At 42.0% G+C, this 19,504-nt stretch overlaps 1 protein-coding gene across 3 annotated transcripts in view; it reads left to right on the top strand.

Annotated features, from left to right (window-relative positions):
• The window catches only part of LATS1 (large tumor suppressor kinase 1), a 58,908-nt gene that overhangs the window by 30,607 nt on the left and 8,797 nt on the right, over positions 1-19,504 (top strand). For all 3 annotated transcript variants that reach the window (XM_055267107.2, XM_055267133.2, XM_063632267.1), the window contains 4 exons: positions 3,959-5,472; positions 8,133-8,715; positions 11,788-11,970; positions 12,163-12,269. In XM_055267107.2, the coding sequence (XP_055123082.1) occupies positions 3,959-5,472; positions 8,133-8,715; positions 11,788-11,970; positions 12,163-12,269 (2,387 nt within the window). The remainder of the gene's footprint in view (positions 1-3,958; positions 5,473-8,132; positions 8,716-11,787; positions 11,971-12,162; positions 12,270-19,504) is intronic.

Raw genomic sequence — 19,504 nt, 5'->3', positions numbered from 1 at the left:
GGAAGAACAAAGTGATAGACTATGGATTTAAGTTGGATAAAATGTGTCATAAAGAAAGAGGAGGGCCAGGCTAGGCACGGTGGCTCATGCCTGGAATTCCAGCACTTTGGGAGGCCAAGACGGGCGGATCGTGAGGTCAGGAGATCGAGACCATCCTGGCTAACACGGTGAAACCCTGTCTCTACTAAAAATACAGAAATATTTACTAAAAATACGGGCGTGGTGGTGGGCGCCTGTAGTCCTAGCTACTCAGGAGGCTGAGGCAGGAGAATGGCGTGAACCCGGGAGGCGGAGCTTGCAGTGAGCCGAGATGGCGCCACAGCACTCCAGCCTGGGCGACAGAGCGAGACTCAGCCTCAAAAAAAAAAAAAAAAAAAAAGGAGGGCCAAGTACGGTGGCTCACGCCTGTAATCCCAGCACTTTGGAGGCCAAGGTGGGAGGATTGCTTGAAGCCAGGAGTCCGAGACCAGCCTGGGTATATTAAGGAGACCCCGTCTCTACAAAAAGTTTTAAAAATAGGCTAGGCTTAGTGTCTCCTGCCTATAATCCTAGCATTTTGGGAGGCTGAGGAAGGAGGATCACTTGAGCCCAAGAGTTTGAGACCAGCCTGGGCAACTTAGACACCATCTCTACAAAAATAAATAAAGAAAATAATTAGCTGGGCATGGTGATGCATGCCTGTAGTCCCAACTACTTGGAAGGCTGAGGTGAGAGGATTGCCTGAGCCCAGGGGTTCAAGGCTGCAGTGATTCATGATCATGCCACTGCCCTCCAGCCTGGGTGACATCAAGACTGTCTCAAAAGAATAAAAATAAGAAAAAGGAGGACTGATAAAGTAGGGGATTAACCTTGGAGATGTTGGCTGGATGCGGTAGCTCATGCCTGTAATCCCGACACTTTGGGATGCTGAGGTGGGCGGATCAGCTGAGGCCAGGAGTTCAAGACCAGCCTGACCAACATGGTGAAACCCCATTTCTACTGAAAATATGAAAATTAGCTGGGTGTGGTGGCACCTGCCTATAATCCCAGCTACACAGGGGGCTGAGGCAGGAGAATTGCTTAAACCCAGGAGGCAGAGGTTTCACTGAGCCGAGATCATGCCACCACACTCCAGCCTGGGCAACAGAGCAAGACTCTGTCTCAAAAAAAAAAAATCTTGGAGATCTTGGTGAGGTTGCTACTCAATAAAGTTTAAAAACTTTTGCAGTAGGAGTAAACAGAAGAAGGAGCTGTGGTCTGAGAGTATAAGCGTATAAACCTTAAAAGTAGTGATTCTGAAACAAGAGCAGATAACAAGTGATACCAAAATTTGAAATACAATCATGAGAATGATACTTGATGTGGAGTGGAAGAGGGGACATCAAGAAGCTAAGATATGAGGCAATAGATGGTTTATCCTTGTGGATATTGAGGTTACAGGATGAAGGCAGGGCTTAGGGTAGACTGAATGCTGAAGCTGTGGCTGAATGAAATAGAGCAAATAGGTAGGAGCTCATTAGGTGAGAGGAATTAGTGTGGCCTCCTACATAGCATGAACTTCAAAAGAGCTGGCTTTTTAAAAGGAATAATATCAACCTGTAAGAACAAATGTTAGAACCCCATCTTTTGGCCAGGTTATTTTTAAAGAAAACCTTAATTTCAAAGGGCTGAAAGGAAAGTAATATCAGCAGAAAAAAACCAGCTTCAAGGAGGTGGCAGGAAAGCTTGGAGGAGAGGTTACTGATAAGGCACATTTGCTGGCTGTGGAGCCGAGTGGATCCAGAGGGCATAGTGGAAAGGTTCGGGAAGTGGAAGAACATGGAGAGCTCTGTGGGAGGCGCAGAACAACAGGGGTGACTGTTTACTCTAAAAGCTGAATGAGTGACATGGTGTATTTGGCCTCAGCTGGCCTCTGAGGAAAGTGAGAAAGAGCCTGATGGCCAGAGGACTTGTCCGGTTTATCCAGAATGATAATGTTCCCCAAACATTATTTACTCACTTGCTTTTCGTCTGGCTCCTCTTTCGAGATTGTAGACCCAAAATGCTCTCCAGCCTAGATGAAAGGGAGTGTTAAACTGAACATTATGAACATTTACCACATTTTACCACTTTTTTTCTCAGATGTGTTGTCAGATATATTTTTGCCCAGGATGATGTTGACCTTTCAAATTTATTAGTATTCTCTTTTGTTTTGTTTTTAATGGTAATGAGTGTTTGTATTTAGATCTCTACTTTTGTCATGCCTAGGAAGACATTCGCAAGAGGTACCCCAATATTATTGAATGGTCTTGTTTTTTTCTAGTACTTACATGATTTCATCTTTAATATTTAAACCTTTAGTCCTTCTGGAATGTATATATGTATTATCTTTATACCAATGTATCTTGTATATTTTTCCTAAGTGGCTGGACTATTCTATTTTAAATACTTCTCTTTTTTTGGTATTGTATTTTTTTGCTTGTTTTATTGATTTGGAAATTCCATTAAAGACAGTTTCTGTAAAATCTATACCTTATTTAATGTTCAGCTAATTATAGCCTACTATCTTTTTCTGTTTTAAAAACCATATTAAAAGGCCAGGTGCAGTGGCTCACACCTGTAATCCCAGCACTTTGGAAGGCTTAGGCGGGCGGATCACTTGAGGTCGGGAGTTGAAGACCAGCCTGGCCAACATGGCGAAACCCCGTCTCTACTAAAAATACAAAAGTTAGCCGGGCGTGGTGGTGCACGCCTGTAGTCCCAGCTACTCAGGAGGCTGAGGAAGGAGAATTAATTGAACCCGGGAGACGGAGGTTGCAGTGAGTCTGTGCCACTGCACTCCAGCCTGGGTGACAGAGTGAGACTTTGTCTCAATTTAAAAATATATATATATTAAAATATATTTAAAGTCAGTAGTAGCTATGAAAATTACAAATAGATACGCCCTTTGGCCTAATAATGCTACCTCTAATAATTTACAAATATACATGCATATATATGAAATTATATCTCTTCAAAAATATATATTTTTTTTTTGAGATGGAGTCTTTTTTTTTTTTTTTTTTTTTTTTTTTTGAGACGGAGTCTTTCTCTGTCCCCCAGGCTGGAGTGCAGTGGCGTGATCTTGGCTCACCACAACCTCCACCTCCTGGGTTCACGCCATTCTCCTGCCTCAGCCTCCCGAGTAGCTGGGACCACAGGCGCCCGCCAACACGCCCGGCTAATTTTTTGTATTTTTTAGTAGAGACAGGGTTTCACTGTGTTAGCCAGGATGGTCTTGATCTCCTGACCTCGTGATCCACCCGCCTCGGCCTCCCAAAGTGCTGGGATTACAGGCTTGAGCCACCGCGCCCGGCTTGAGATGGAGTCTTGCACTGTCACCCAGGCTGGAGTGCAGTGGCACAATCTCAGTTCACTGCAGCATTGGCCTTCTTGGTTCACGCAATTCTCTTGCCTCAGCCTCCCGAGTGGCTGGGACTACAGGGGCACACCACCACTCCTGGCTAAATTTTTTGTATTTTTAGTAGAAATGGAGTTTTACCATGTTGGCCAGGCTGGTCTCGAACTCCTGGCCTCAAGTGATCCGCCTACCTCAGCCTCCCAAAGTGCTGGGATTACAGGCGTGAGCCACCACGCCTGGTCAAAAATAAATAAAATTCTAAAAGGTAAAAGGAAACTACTTAGTGAAATTTTATTTTTATAACTCTTCTTTTTTTTTGCTAAATTGAGCTAAATAACATGTATTATTACCTCACATGTCATTTTTTTATAGTGAGAACACTTAAAATTTACTCTCTTAGCAATTTTCAGGAGTACAATATGTTGTTATTAACTACAGTCACCATTTTGTACAAGAGATCACTTGAACTTTTTATATTTTTATAATTCTTGAAAGAGAATTGAGTATCATTTGTAATATCAGAATTGCAAGCTAAGGTTTTCAAAAATGAGAGGTTAAAAACATGATTCTTTTTTCTCTTTATCTCTCTTATAACCACAGGGAATGTGCAACAATCAGTTAACCGCAAACAGAGCTGGAAAGGTTCTAAAGAATCCTTAGTTCCTCAGAGGCATGGCCCACCACTAGGAGAAAGTGTGGCCTATCATTCTGAGAGTCCCAACTCACAGACAGATGTAGGAAGACCTTTGTCTGGATCTGGTATATCAGCATTTGTTCAAGCTCACCCTAGCAACGGACAGAGAGTGAACCCCCCACCACCACCTCAAGTAAGGAGTGTTACTCCTCCACCACCTCCAAGAGGCCAGACTCCCCCTCCAAGAGGTACAACTCCACCTCCCCCTTCATGGGAACCAAACTCTCAAACAAAGCGCTATTCTGGAAACATGGAATACGTAATCTCCCGAATCTCTCCTGTCCCACCTGGGGCATGGCAAGAGGGCTATCCTCCACCACCTCTCAACACTTCCCCCATGAATCCTCCTAATCAGGGACAGAGAGGCATTAGTTCTGTTCCTGTTGGCAGACAACCAATCATCATGCAGAGTTCTAGCAAATTTAACTTTCCATCAGGGAGACCTGGAATGCAGAATGGTACTGGACAAACTGAGTTCATGATACACCAAAATGTTGTCCCTGCTGGCACTGTGAATCGGCAGCCACCACCTCCATATCCTCTGACCGCAGCTAATGGACAAAGCCCTTCTGCTTTACAAACAGGGGGATCGGCTGCTCCTTCGTCATATACAAATGGAAATATTCCTCAGTCTATGATGGTGCCAAACAGAAATAGTCATAACATGGAACTATATAACATTAATGTACCTGGACTGCAAACAAACTGGCCTCAGTCATCTTCTGCTCCAGCCCAGTCATCCCCGAGCAGTGGGCATGAAATCCCTACATGGCAACCTAACATACCAGTGAGGTCAAATTCTTTTAATAACCCATTAGGAAATAGAGCAAGTCACTCTGCTAATTCTCAGGCTTCCGCTACAACAGTCACTGCAATTACACCAGCCCCTATTCAACAGCCTGTGAAAAGTATGCGTGTATTAAAACCAGAGCTACAGACTGCTTTAGCACCTACACACCCTTCTTGGATACCACAGCCAATTCAAACTGTTCAACCCAGTCCTTTTCCTGAGGGAACCGCTTCAAATGTGACTGTGATGCCACCTGTTGCTGAAGCTCCAAACTATCAAGGACCACCACCACCCTACCCAAAACATCTGCTGCACCAAAACCCATCTGTTCCTCCATACGAATCAATCAGTAAACCTAGCAAAGAGGATCAGCCAAGCTTGCCCAAGGAAGATGAGAGTGAAAAGAGTTATGAAAATGTTGATAGTGGGGATAAAGAAAAGAAACAGATTACAACTTCACCCATTACTGTTAGGAAAAACAAGAAAGATGAAGAGCGAAGGGAATCTCGTATTCAAAGTTATTCTCCTCAAGCATTTAAATTCTTTATGGAGCAACATGTAGAAAATGTACTCAAATCTCATCAGCAGCGTCTACATCGTAAAAAACAATTAGAGAATGAAATGATGCGGGTAAAACCTTTTAAAATGTGCATTTTTATACTTAATCATCTGTTTGCTTGGTGTTTATTTTAAAATATTGTGTCCAGTATTTTTCTTTCTTTTTATAGCTAAATACAACATATTATCAGTTACAGAATTTAAAAGTGAATAAATATTAAAGTACTTTTGATTGTAGCATTTTTTTAGTATTTCAAGATTTATTCAGAATTTCCTATGATAAAATCTCGTGTAAATTAAGAAAAATATAATTTGTGGTATACAGTTTAGGTGTACATAATACCTTTATATGAAAATTGGAGGAAGGGTTGTCTTCTAGGTTTCATACAATATCTTACAACATTTAAAAATAGACTAGAAATATGTGGGTCCCAGGCCGAGCATGGTGGCTCACACCTGTAATCCCAGCATTTTGGAAGGCTGAGGCGGGCAGATCGTGAGGTCAGGAGATCGAGACCATCCTGCCTAACACAGTGAAACCCCGTCTCTACTAAAAATACCAAAAAAAATGAGCCGGGCATGGTGGCGGGTGCCTGTAGTCCCAGCTACTCAGAAGGCTGAGGCAGGAGAATGGCATGAACCTGGGAGGCGGAGGTTGCAGTGAGCCGAGATCGCACCACTGCACTCCAGCGTGGGTGACAGAGCGAGACTCCATCTCAAAAAAAAAAAAAAAAAAGAAATATGTGGGTCTCATCTCTTGATATACTTACAAAACATTTACTTGTAGAAAATTTGGAGTTTATAGGTTTATTCATCACATAGATCTTATTAAAAAGTGTAAAAGAAGTTCCCTTCAGTTATATTTCTCCCTTCTCATTTCATTTTTATAATATACTGGAGAAAAATGTGCTAAAATTATTTAGTCAAACTATACTAAAAGGGAGATCAGAGTAAGTAAACACACTTTAATCTGTGTTGTCATTCCACATGGATCTCTTCACTGGATATTAAGGTAGTACGATCATCATCTTTTTTTTTTTTTTTTTTTTTTTTTTTTTTTTTTTTTTTTTTTTTTTTTTTTTTGAGACGGAATCTCACTCTGTTGCCAGGCTGGAGTGCAGTGGCGCCGTCTCGGCTCACTGCAACCTCCGCCTCCCGGGTTCAAGCAATTCCCCTGCCTCAGCCTCCCCACTAGCTGGGACTACAGGCGCCCGTCAGCACACTGAGCTAATTTTTTATTTTTAGTAGAGGCGGGGTTTCACCATGTTGGCCAGGCTGGTTTTGATCTCTTGACCCCATGACCCACCCGCGTCTGCCTCCCAAAGCGCTGGGATTACAGGCGTGAGCCACTGCGCCCAGCCATTATTGTTTTTATCATATGCTTAGAGTTCAAAGATTTGACTCCTAATCTTACATCTGTCACTCACAATCCAAGAGGCTTAACCTTGTGATTAAACACCTTTATATACTTGAACCATTCTTTTAAAATGATTTTAACAAATCTGATTTTACAGTATTGTTATTTCTATTTTGTATTTTATTAAATGAGAAATACCATAATTTCTATGACTTATCCATATTTTAGTTCTTAGGATTTCTTACTAAATTCTGTCTATGTGTATTTTCTTAGTTTTTTTTTCCTTTTTCCTCTTCACTTTCACTAATAGCTGATTTAAACTTTTATGGTGTTGGAAGCTTTGCTGACTTCTGTAGTCTCCATTACTGTGTAGGCAAGTAAGATTTTAAGAGAAACAGTTCTGAACTGAGTCTAGCATGCCATCCTTCTTAAAAGATTTTGCATGCAAATGTGAATCCTAACAGAAGCATGTGGTTGCTCTATTTTAGTCTTGTATTTCTAGAATTAGACCCCACTTTTCCAACTGAATTTCTTTTCTATTTAAACCCTTTAATTAATTCTTTATTAATTAGCCAAAATGTTTCTCCCTTCTAAATCCAGGCATTCCATATCTATAATACTTAGAAGTTAGTTTTTGTTTTTAATCTATTTTTTGATATCTTCATGAGTCACACGGAAGTATTCCTAAATATCCAAAGGATATCTTGTAAACAACCAGGTTGTTCTTTTCGAAGTAGGAGAAACCCTTTGCAATTTGTGTTAGTGGTGGACCATGAGTCGCACCTTTACTCAAATGCCCTGAAAAATAGAAAAGGAAAGATTATTAATGACTATTGTATATTTATTGAGAATAGGGAAAGGACTGGTGGGTTAGAAAAGGCATTGTTTTGTTGTTCTTTGGTACATTAATTTTTTAGAATAAATGAGCCTGGAGTGGAAGAATTTTTTTCATGAAAGACAAAATAGGAAGAATATTTGAGGCCTAGGCATTCCACCAAGAGAAGCATATAACAGAGAGATAAATGAAGATGCATGTTAACAGATGTTTGTTGCACATTGAGAACCTTTTTTTTTTTTTTTCCTTTTTTTCGGAGTGCATTACAGAAGAGTAGAAAGCTTACTCATCTGGTACCCTCTTCTTGCGCTCCACAGCTGAATTTGCATATGTACTCACTTTGAATATCCTTTTAACTACCCCTTAGGCTGCACTTTTGATCATTAATTTCCTTTGAAATGTTTTCTAGATTTCTAACATGCTTTATTAAAAATTATGCATTTAACCTTTAAATATATGCCTGAATTTTTCCCAAGCTATTTCTTAATATTCAATATTGAAGAAGATAATTCTTATTTAACATCTAGTTTATTTGCCTAGGTTGGATTATCTCAAGATGCCCAGGATCAAATGAGAAAGATGCTTTGCCAAAAAGAATCTAATTACATCCGTCTTAAAAGGGCTAAAATGGACAAGTCTATGTTTGTGAAGATAAAGACACTAGGAATAGGAGCATTTGGTGAAGTCTGTCTAGCAAGAAAAGTAGATACTAAGGCTTTGTATGCAACAAAAACTCTTCGAAAGAAAGATGTTCTTCTTCGAAATCAAGTCGCTCATGTTAAAGCTGAGAGAGATATCCTGGCTGAAGCTGACAATGAATGGGTAGTTCGTCTATATTATTCATTCCAAGATAAAGACAATTTATACTTTGTAATGGACTACATTCCTGGGGGTGATATGATGAGCCTATTAATTAGAATGGGCATCTTTCCAGAAAATCTGGCACGATTCTACATAGCAGAACTTACCTGTGCAGTTGAAAGTGTTCATAAAATGGGTTTTATTCATAGAGATATTAAACCTGATAATATTTTGATTGATCGTGATGGTCATATTAAATTGACTGACTTTGGCCTCTGCACTGGCTTCAGATGGACACACGATTCTAAGTACTATCAGAGTGGTAAGTAAACTCATAAAATTTAGTTTGTTTATAATAATGTAATTTATTGATGTAGTAAAATATAAGATGGTATCATCACTGGATGAGAGCCAGAAGATGTGGGTCAGGTCTTGATTCTGTTGGATAAACTTGGGTGAATCCTTTAGGCACTTAGACTTATAAAATGAAAGAATGTGCTAGACTTGATTATTTCTAAATATTATTAACATTTTTGAGTCACACCTTGTACATTTTATTTGAAAATATGTCAGATGAATAACTTTTTTTTTTTTTTTGATGGAGTCTCGCTCTGTTGCCCAGGCTGGAGTGCAGTGGCATGATCTTGGCTCACTGCAACCTCCCCATCCTGGGTTCAAGTGATTCTCCTGCCTCAGCCTCCCGAGTAGCTGGGATTACAAGCACCCGCCACCACACCTGGCTAATTTTTGTATTTTTAATAGAGATGGGGTTTCGCCATGTTGGCCAGGCTGATCTCGAACTCCTGACCTCAGGTGATCCACCTGTCTCAGCCTCCCAAAGTGCTGAGATTATAGGTGTGAGCCCCTGCGCCTGGCCAAATAACATTTTAAAAATAATTTTTTAATGAATCCTCATATCCACCATTCAGTTAAAGAACTAGATTATCAGTACTTTAGAAGCCCCTAAACAATCACTTCCCCTTTTCTCCTCCACAAAGATAATTATTATTTCAGAACTTTATAATCGGTTATTTTTATCGATACTTTTATCACAAATGTATGTATCTCTAAATAATATATTATTTCATTTTGCCTACTCTTTAAACTTTATTTAAATATAATCTATATATATTCTTTATGTTGACTTGTTTGAGGTTCCTCCATGTTATTGCATGTAACGTTTATTTTCACTACTATTTAGGATTTCATTACATGACTGTTACACAACTTATATAACCCTAAACACTTTATGATCCTTGATCCTATTTTATCCTCACAATGTCACTGTGAGGCAGGATGAAGAAATTGACACCTAGTTAGATGAAGTAACCTGCCCAAGGTCAGACAGAAATCAAGTGTAAGGGCTAGGCTTTGAACCCAGGTTTGTCTGATTTCAGGGCCCATGTTATTTCTACTACACCACACTGCCTCACCAAGATCCCTCCAAGCGCTAATGGAAGTGTAAGTCAATCTAACATTTGTTAAATACTATGTACTAGGTGCTTAACAATATATTCTAATATGCTCACAACAATTCTGAGGTAAGTATTATTAGCCTCCTGTGCTTCTGTGAACACAAGTAGATTGACATTAAAATGGGTAGAACTAAGACAATTGAACCTACTTTAATGTTTGACATAGTGGAATTTAGTGTCTCCCCAGATTTGACTGAATTATTACCTGGAAAGCTTCTTAAAAACATGATTCCTAGGCTCTATTCCCGTCTTTTGATCAAAAATCTTCACTGGTGCATAGAAATCTTTTTGTTGTTGTTTTTTGTTTGTTTGTTTTTGAGACGGAGTCTCGCTCTGTTGCCCAGGCTGGAGTGCAGTGGCGCAATCTCGGCTCACTGCTAGCTCCACCTCCCGGGTTCAAGCCATTCTCTTGCCTCAGCTTCCCGAGTAGCTGGGACTACAGCCGCCTGCAACCACGCCCGGCTAATTTTTTTTTTTTTTTTTTTTTTTTTTTTGTATTTTTAGTAGAGACCGGGTTTCACCATCTTAGCCAGGACGGTCTCAATCTCCTGGCCTCATGATCCACCTGCCTTGGCCTCCCAAAGTGGCTGGGATTACAGGCGTGAGCGACCACGCCCGGCCTGTTTGGTTTTTTTTTTTTTTTTTGAGATGGAGTCTTGGTCTGTTGCCAGGCTGGAGTGGAGTGGCGCGATCTCAGCTCACTGCAACCTACATCTCCTGGGTTCAAGCGATTCTCCTGCCTCAGCCTCCCGAGTAGCTGGAATTACAGGTGCGCTCCACCACACCCAGCTAATTTTTGTATTTTTAGTAGAGATGGGGTTTCACCATGTTGGCCAGGATGGTCTTAATCTCTTGACCTCGTGATCCACCCACCCCAGCCTCCCAAAGGGAAATCATATTTTAATCAAACATCCCAGATAAATATTACAGTTAGGTTAATTTCTTATATTCTAGGTGACTTCATGCCATCTATATGTCAGTGACTTCCAAATCTCTCTCTCCAGAAATGGCCTTTCTCTGAAATTCGTAATTTCTCTATCCAACTGCTTCCCGGCTATCTTCACATGGATTTCAAATAGGCCTTTCAAACTTCACATGACTCATAAAGAACTCTTTTTTTTTAAAGCATAAATCAGATACTGTTATCTTCTTGCTTCGAACTCTGCAATATCTTTTCACTTTACTTGAGGTAAAAGGCAGACCATTGCTTGCAAAACCCACGTGTATTCCTGCCGCATTTCTTACGGTTCTTGCCCCATTTCCTACAGTTCTCCCCTTTATCAGCTGCACTGGTCTTCTCTCTGTTGCTGTTATTTCTGTGTGGAATACCTAATCCTGATTTTTAAATGGTTGAGTCCTTCTTGTTTTTTTACGGTTTAGCTGAAGTCGCCTTCTCAATTGGTCTTCCCTGGCCATTCAGTCCTATGTAGCTATCCAGTCACATTTGTTACATCACCCTGTGTTGATTCTCTGTGTAGGGTATGTCACTGTTCCTTATATGTGTAATTGTTTGTTTTGTTTCTTTTCCTACTAGAATGTAACCAGAGCTTTGTCTTATCACTGTCATTTATTGAATGAAAGACGGATCTAATTTGTTTGAAAGTTTGTCCAGAGTAGTAACAGGGAGTGGGCTAAATAACAAACTCTTAATATCCCCATGACTCATATTGTTATTATTTAACATTGCATAAATTACTAAATCTTAGGCTAATTTTTTTTAAGTGTAAAATCCTTCCTATTGACATCTCAGAAAGCAGGCTCTAATTGGTAATAAACACCGTCAGTGATTTGGCATACATTGTGTCTTAGTTTGTCACAAGGGAGAATGTTGTTAACCCTAAACCATGATGTCAGAAGATTAGACTTCAGGTTTACTGTTGTCCTTGTTGACTTTATTTATTTATTCTTTTGTTGTGCAGGTGACCATCCACGGCAAGATAGCATGGATTTCAGTAATGAATGGGGGGATCCCTCAAGCTGTCGATGTGGAGACAGACTGAAGCCATTAGAGCGGAGAGCTGCACGCCAGCACCAGCGATGTCTAGCACATTCTTTGGTTGGGACTCCCAATTATATTGCACCTGAAGTGTTGCTACGAACAGGTAAAGCACCTCTTTCATATATATTCTCAGTAGGCCTTTAGACCAGCCAAAACGACACTAGAATATGCCTTATTTTTCAGGCTTATAATAAAAGTATTAATTTTATGGTATAAATTGGTGATTTAATGTTAATTTTTATTCTGAGCATTTTTAACGTGCATATAAATAACTAACTTTGATATCTTATTTTAGGATACACACAGTTATGTGATTGGTGGAGTGTTGGTGTTATTCTTTTTGAAATGTTGGTGGGACAACCTCCTTTCTTGGCACAAACACCATTAGAAACACAAATGAAGGTAAGGTATGGCATCTATATCAAAAGAATTCTCACAAAGTTGCTACATCATTGACTTTTATTTATTACTACTTAGAGCATTTTAGTCTGGAGTTAAGGAATGAACTTGGGCCGGGTGCAGTGGCTCACACCCATAATGCCAGTTCTTTGGGAGGCTGAGGCAGGAGGATTGCTTGAGCCTAGGAGTTCAAGATCAGCCTGGCAACAATGTGAGACCACATCTCTACAAACAAATATTTTTTAATTTAAAAAAGGAAAAGAATGAACTTGTAAGGGTATATGAACTCACCAGAATTGCATATGTGAATTCTCCAGTCTCCATGATGCCATATCCCCATAATCTTGTATCCCCCCTCACTCAGACACCATACTCATATATCATATATCATTCTCAAAAAGGTCTTTAGGCCAGGCACGGTGGCTCATGCCTGTAATCCTCCCACTTTGGGAGATGTAGGCGGGTGGATCACCTGAGGTCAGGAGTTTGAGATCAGCCTGGCCAACATGGCGAAACCCCGTCTCTACTAAAAATACAAAAATTAGCGGGGTGTGGTGGCAGGCGCCTGTAATCCCAGCTACTTGGGAGGCTGAGGCAGGAAAATCCCTTGAACTCAGAAGGCAGAGGTTGCAGTGAGCCAAGATCTTGCCATTGCACTCCACCCTGGGTGAAAGAGCGAAACTCCTTCTCAGACAAAACAAAACAAAAAGATCTTTAGTCCGTTTTGAAGATTTATTCCAGTTTACTCTTTGTCACCTACTGCCTCCTGGCTTTGTCTCCTTCTATGCAAACTACAAACAAATGTTTATATCCCCACTTGAAAATACCTCTGGCACTTAAATGAGAAGCTACCCACAATTTTGACCATACACTGCCTGATTTAATACCCTTTAGTGATTGTCCATGGGTTAAAGTTGAAATCTGCCCTCTGTTCATACCATTCCCTCTGTCTGGAATGTCCTACTTCCACCTCTCTCTTCTATAACCCTTCCTCCTTTCTGAAGTCTAATTAACTCCTGGTCGTTCTCTTTTTTTTTTTGATACAGAGTCTTGCTCTGTCATCAGGCTAGAGTGCAGTGGTGTGATCTCAGTTCACTACAACTTCTGCCTCCTGGGTTCAAGCGATTCTCGTGCCTCAGCCTCCCGAGTAGCTGGGATTACAGGCATGCGCCATCACACCCAACTAGTTTTTGTATTTTTAGTAGAGACGGGGTTTCACCATGTTGGCCAGGATGGTCTCGAACTCCTGAACTCATGATCTGCTTGCCTTGGCCTCCCAGTGAGCCACCGTGCCCGGCCTCCTGATCATTCTTTTTTTTTTGAGACGGAGTCTCGCTCTGTCACCCAGGCTGGAGTGCAGTGGTGTGATCTTGGCTCACTGCAAGCTCCGCCTCCCGGGTTGACGCCATTCTCCTGCCTCAGCCTGTCCAAGTAGCTGGGACTACAGGCGCCCGCCACCACGCCTGTCTAATTTTTTTGTATTTTTAGTAGAGACGGGGTTTCACCATGGTCTCGATCTCCTGACCTCGTGATACACGTGCCTCGGCCTCCCAAAGTGCTCGGATTACAAGCGTGAGCCACCGCGCCTGGCCGATCATTCTTAATTATTCTTTGAGGGCCAGACATGATGGCTCATGTCTGTAATCCCAGCACTTTATTTATTTTGAGATAAGGTAAAAACATTTCACCTAAGGTGGAATGCAGTGGCATGATCTCCTCTCATGCAACCTCTGTCTCCTGGCTCAAGCGACTTCTCTCAGCCTCCTGGGTAGATGGGACCGCAGGTGCATTTTTTTTGTATTTTTTGTAGATATAGGGTTTTGCCATGTTGCCCAGGCTGGTCTCAAAACTCCTGGGCTCAAGTGATCCATCCACCTCAGCCTCCCAAAGTGCTGGGATGGGTGCAGTGGTACACAGCTGTAATCCCAATATTTTGCAAGGTCGTGGCAGACAGATCACTTGAGCCCAGGAGTTTGAGACCAGCCTGGGCAACGTGGTGAAACCCCATCTGTACAAAAAATACAAAAAACTTAGCCAGCCATGGTAATGCATGTTTGTGATCCTATGTACCTGGGAGGCTAAGGCTGGAGGGTCACTAGAGCCTAGGAGACATTGCAGTGAGCCATATTCGTGCCACTGCACTCCAGCCTAGATGACAGAGTGAGATCCCGTCTCAAAAAATAAAAAATTTGGCTCGGCGTGGTGGCTCACACCTATAATCCCAGCACTTTGGGAGGCCAAGGCAGGTGGATCACCTGAGGTCAGGAGTTTGAGACCAGCCTGGCCAATGTGGTGAAACCCCGTCTCTACTAAAAATACAAATATTAGCTGGGTGTGGTGGCGCGCCCCTGTAATCCCAGCTACTTGGGAGGCTGAGGCACGGAGATTGCTTGAACCCAGGAGGCAGAGGTTGCAGTGAGCTGAGATTGCACCATTGCACTCCAGCCTGGGCAATAAGAGCAAAACTCTGTCTAAAAAAAAAAAAATTCTTCTTTGAGAGTTTCCTGAGATTCCATCGTTTCTTTGATTTCCACCTTTCTTAAGCTATAACTTCTTCAGTCATTGCATTTAATAGAGAAATGGTTTTACATTACCCGGGCATGGTGACTCATGCCTGTAATCCCAGCAGTTTGGGAGGCTGAGGCAGGTGGATCACCTGAAGTCGGGAGTTTGAGACCAGCCTGACCAACATGGTGAAACCCTGTCTTTACTAAAAATACAAAAATTAGCCATGCATGGTGGCTGGCACTTGTAGTCCCAGCTATACGGGAGGCCCTGAGGCAGGAGAACTGTTTGAACCTGGGAGGCAGAGGTTGCAGTGAGCCGAGATTGTGCCATTGCACTCCAGCCTGGGTGACAGAACGAGACTCCATCTCAAAAAAAAAAAGAAAGAGAGAAAAAGGAAATGGTTTTACATTTTAAAACTTCTTTTAGGATTTGTTATAGTATAGGTCTGCTGATAATGCATTCTCTCAGGTTTGTCTCGGGTATGTCTGAAATTATCTTCATTTTGCCTTCATTTGAATATAAGTATATTTGTGTGTAGGTGTATGAGAGAGAGAAAAAAAAAATTGTATGCTTTCTCCCTAAGGTTGAGAACAAGGCAGGAATGTCCATTCTCATCAATTCTATGTTCTGGAATCTTAGCCAGCATAATACAGCAATGAAAAGAAATAAAAGGGCTGGGCGCGGTAGCTCATGCCTGTAATCCTAGCACTTTGGTAAGCCAAGGCGAGTGGATTGCTTGAGCCAAGAATTGGAGACCAGCCTGGGCAACATGGCGCAACTGTGTCTCTACAAAAAAATAGAAAAATTAGCTGAGCATGGCAGTGTGCACCTGTAGTCCCAGCTACTCGTGAGGCTGAGGTGGGAGGATCACCTGAGCCTGGGGAGGTCAAGGCTGCAGTGAGCCGTAATTATACCACTGCACTGCAGCCTGGGTAATAGAGTAAGATCCTATCTCAGAAAAAGAAAAAAGAAAAGGAAGAAGTAAAAAATAAAAACTTCCCCTATTCAAAAATGATATAATTTTCTATATCGAAAATCCCAGGAAATCTATAGGTGTAGAGTACAAGAATAACACATAAAATCCATCCATTTCTTTGTTTTTTTTTTTTGAAACAGTTTCACTCTTGTTGCCCAGACTGGAGTGCAATGGTGCTGTCTTGGCTCACTGCAACCTCTGCCTCCTGGGTTCAAGTGAGCCTCCTGCCTCAGCCTCCTGAGTAGCTGGGACTACAGGCATGCGCCACCATCCCAGTTAATTTTGTATTTTTAGTAAAGACTGGGTTTTACCATGTTGGTCAGTCTGGTCTTGAACTCCTGACCTCAGGTGGTCCACCCGCCTCAGCCTCCCAAAGTGCTGGGATCACAGGCGTGAGCCACTGTGCCCGGCCAGAATCCATCTATTTCTATATTTAAGCAATGAAAACTGGAAACTAAAATTTAAAAACGATACCATTCACAATAGCTCCTCTGAAATAAAATACTTTGGTATAAATCTACAACATGAGCAAGATTTGTATGCCGATTGCTACTGAGAGAAATCATAGGCTGGGCACGGTGACTCACACCTGTAATCCCAGCACTTTGGGAGGCCAGGGCAGGCAGATCACCTGAGGTCAGGAGTTTGAGACCAGCCTGGCCAAAATGCCACACACCCAGCTAATTTTTGTATTTTTAGTAGAGACAGGGTTTCACTATGTTGGCCAGGCTGGTCTCGAACTCCTGACCTCAAGTGATCCACCCGCCTCAGCCTCCCAAAGTGTTGGGATTACAGACATGAGCCACCACGCCCAGCCCAAGTTTTCACTATCTACCTAGAATTTATACTTTACCACTTCAAGTTCAACGTAGAACCGTACTGCCATATAGGTCCCTTTATTCTCTACTATTTATGTTGTAGTTACTTGATTTTTCTTCTTTTTTTTTTTTTTTTTTTTTTTTGACAAGGTCTTGCTCTGCCGCCCACGCTGGAGTGCAGGGTTGTGATCTCAGCTCACTGCAACTTCTGCCTCCCGGGTTCAAGATTCTCCCATGTCATCCTCCTGGATTACAGGCACATGCCACTGTGCTTGGCTAATTTTATTATTTTGTAATCAAGACTAGTCACTGTGTTGCCCAGGCAGCTCTTGAACTTCTGGGCTGAAGCAGTCCTCCCACGTTGGCCTCCCAAAATGTTGGGATTACAAGCATGAGCCTGCACCTGGCTTGTTAGTTATTTTATACATTACATCTACATACGCTTAAAACCTCATCCGGCCAAGCACAGTGGCTCACGCCTGTAATCCCAGCACTTTGGGAGGCCGAGGCAGGTCAATCATGATGTCAGGAGATCGAGACCGTCCTGGCTAACATGGTGAAACCCCGTCTCTACTAAAAGTACAAAAAATTAGCCGGGCATGTTGGCGGGTGCCTGTAGTCCCAGCTACTCAGGAGGCTGAGGCAGGATAATGGCGTGAACCCGGGAGGCGGAGCTTGAAGTGAGCCGAGATGGCACCACTGCACTCCAGCCTGGGCAGCAGATAGACTCCGTCTCAATCAATCAATCAATCCATCAATCAAATCCTCATCCAGCCAGGTGTGGTGGCTCACACCTGTAATCCCAGTGCTTTGGAAGGCCACAGCAGGAAGAACACTGGAACCCAGGAGTTTGAGATCAGCCTGGGCAACATAGTAAGACCCTGTCTCTACAAAAAATTTTTTTTAATTAGCCTAGCATGCTGGTGTGTGGTAGTACATGCCTACAGTCCCAGGTACTTTGGGCGGGGCTCTAGTAAGTGGGAGGATCCCTTAAGTCCAGGAGGTCAAGGCTGCAGTAAGAGCTAAGAGTGTACCACTGCACACCAGCCTGGGCAACAAAATGTGACCCTGTCTCAAAACCTACCTCATCCAACAATGTAACAATTTTGCTTTCAACCATCAAGTTCTTTTAAAGAACTCAAGGTGAGAGGCTGAATGCAGTGGCGCATGCCTGCAATCCCAGCACTTTGGGAGGCTGACGCAAGAGGATTGTTTGAAGTCAGGAGTTCAAGACCAGCGTGAGTAACAAATCATAGACAGTGTCTCTACCAAAAAAAGAAAAAAATTGCTGGGCATGGTGGATGGTGGCACATGCCTGTGGTCCCAGCTGCTCCAGACACAGGAGGATCACTTGAGCCCAGGAGTTTGAGGCTGCAGTGAGCTATAATTATACCACTATGCTGTAGCCTGAGCAACAGAATGAGACCCTGTCAATAACAAAAAAAAAAAAAAAAAAAAAAATCAAGATGAGAAGAATAGTCATTTATGTTTACCTGGATATTTAGTGTTTTCCTTGCTCTTCATGCTTTCCTGGTGTTTCAAGATTCCTTCTATATCATGTCTCTTCCATCTGAACAACTTCCTAAAGCAGATACTTTAGAGCAAGTGTGTTGACAAGAGAGTCTCTTAATTTCTCTTCATATGAGAATGTCTTTATTTTGCCTTCCTTAGAATATTATCATTTGAGGCTGGGCACAGTGGCTCATGCCTGTAATCCCAGCACTTTGGGAGGCCGAGGCAGGTGGATCACCTGAGGTCAGGAGTTTGAGACCAGCCTGGCCAACATGTTGAAACCCCATCTCCAACAAAAATTAGCTGGGCTGGTGGCGTGCACCTGTAATCCCAGCTACTTGGGAAGCAGAGGCAGGAGAATTGCTTGAACCCAGCAGGTGATTGCAGGGAGACAAGATGACACCACTGCACTCCAGCCGGGGCGACAGACCGAGACTCCATCTCAAAAAATATATGTATTATCATTTGATACAAAATTCTGGGTTTTAGTTCTTACAGCACTTTAAAATGTCTACTTCCTTCTGTCGTTCATAATTTCATGAGACATCTGCAATTATTCAGATCTCTCAAATAATGCATTATGTTTCTCTAGCTGCTTTCAATAATTTTTTTTTTTGTATTGTAATTATGATATGTCTGGGCATGGATTTCTTAGGCTTTATTCTGTTTGGTATTCACCAGGCATCTTAAATCTGTAGGTTTATGTCTTTGATCAAATTTGGGGTGTGTGCAGCCATCATGTCTTCAAATATTTATCTGTACCACACATTTTCTTTTGTGATGTTAATCACAGGAATGTTAGGCCTTTTGGTGTGGTCCCACAGATTCCTGAAGTTCTACTTATATTTTAAGTTTTTGTTTTTTCTGCTGTTCAGAATGAGCAGTTGATGTAATTGCATAATTAGTATCCACCTCCTTTTCCTCCTTTTTTTTTTTTTGAGAGACAGTCTTGTTTTGTTGCCCAGGCTGGAATGCAGTGGCATGATTTCAGCTCACTGCAACCTCCAGCTCAAGCTCCTGGTTCAAGCAATCCTTCCACCTCGGCCTCCTGAGTCGCTGGGACTATAGGCACACCACCACACCCAGCTAATTTTCTGTATTTTTAGTAAGACAGGGTTCTTACCATGTTGGCCAGGCTGGTCTCCAGCTTCTGGCCTCAAGTGATCCACACACCTTGGCCTCCCAAAGTGCTGGGATTACAGGAGTGACACCACTGTGCACGGCCAGTATCAACCTATCTTCAAGTTCACTGATTTTTTTTCCTCTGACATCTTCACTCTGCTATTGAGACTGTCCATTGAGTTTTTTATTTTGGTTATTTTTCCATTATAAAATTTCTTTTTGATACTTTATATCTTCGATTTCTTTGCTGAGACCTATCTTTCATTTCATGAGTGTTCATCCTTATTTGGAGCATTTTTTTT

This window comes from Symphalangus syndactylus, chromosome 2, assembly GCF_028878055.3.
Source record: "Symphalangus syndactylus isolate Jambi chromosome 2, NHGRI_mSymSyn1-v2.1_pri, whole genome shotgun sequence".
NCBI lineage: Eukaryota > Metazoa > Chordata > Mammalia > Primates > Hylobatidae > Symphalangus > Symphalangus syndactylus.
The sequence above is the reverse complement of the archived record's forward strand: the minus strand, read 5'-3'. Positions and strand labels throughout refer to the sequence as shown.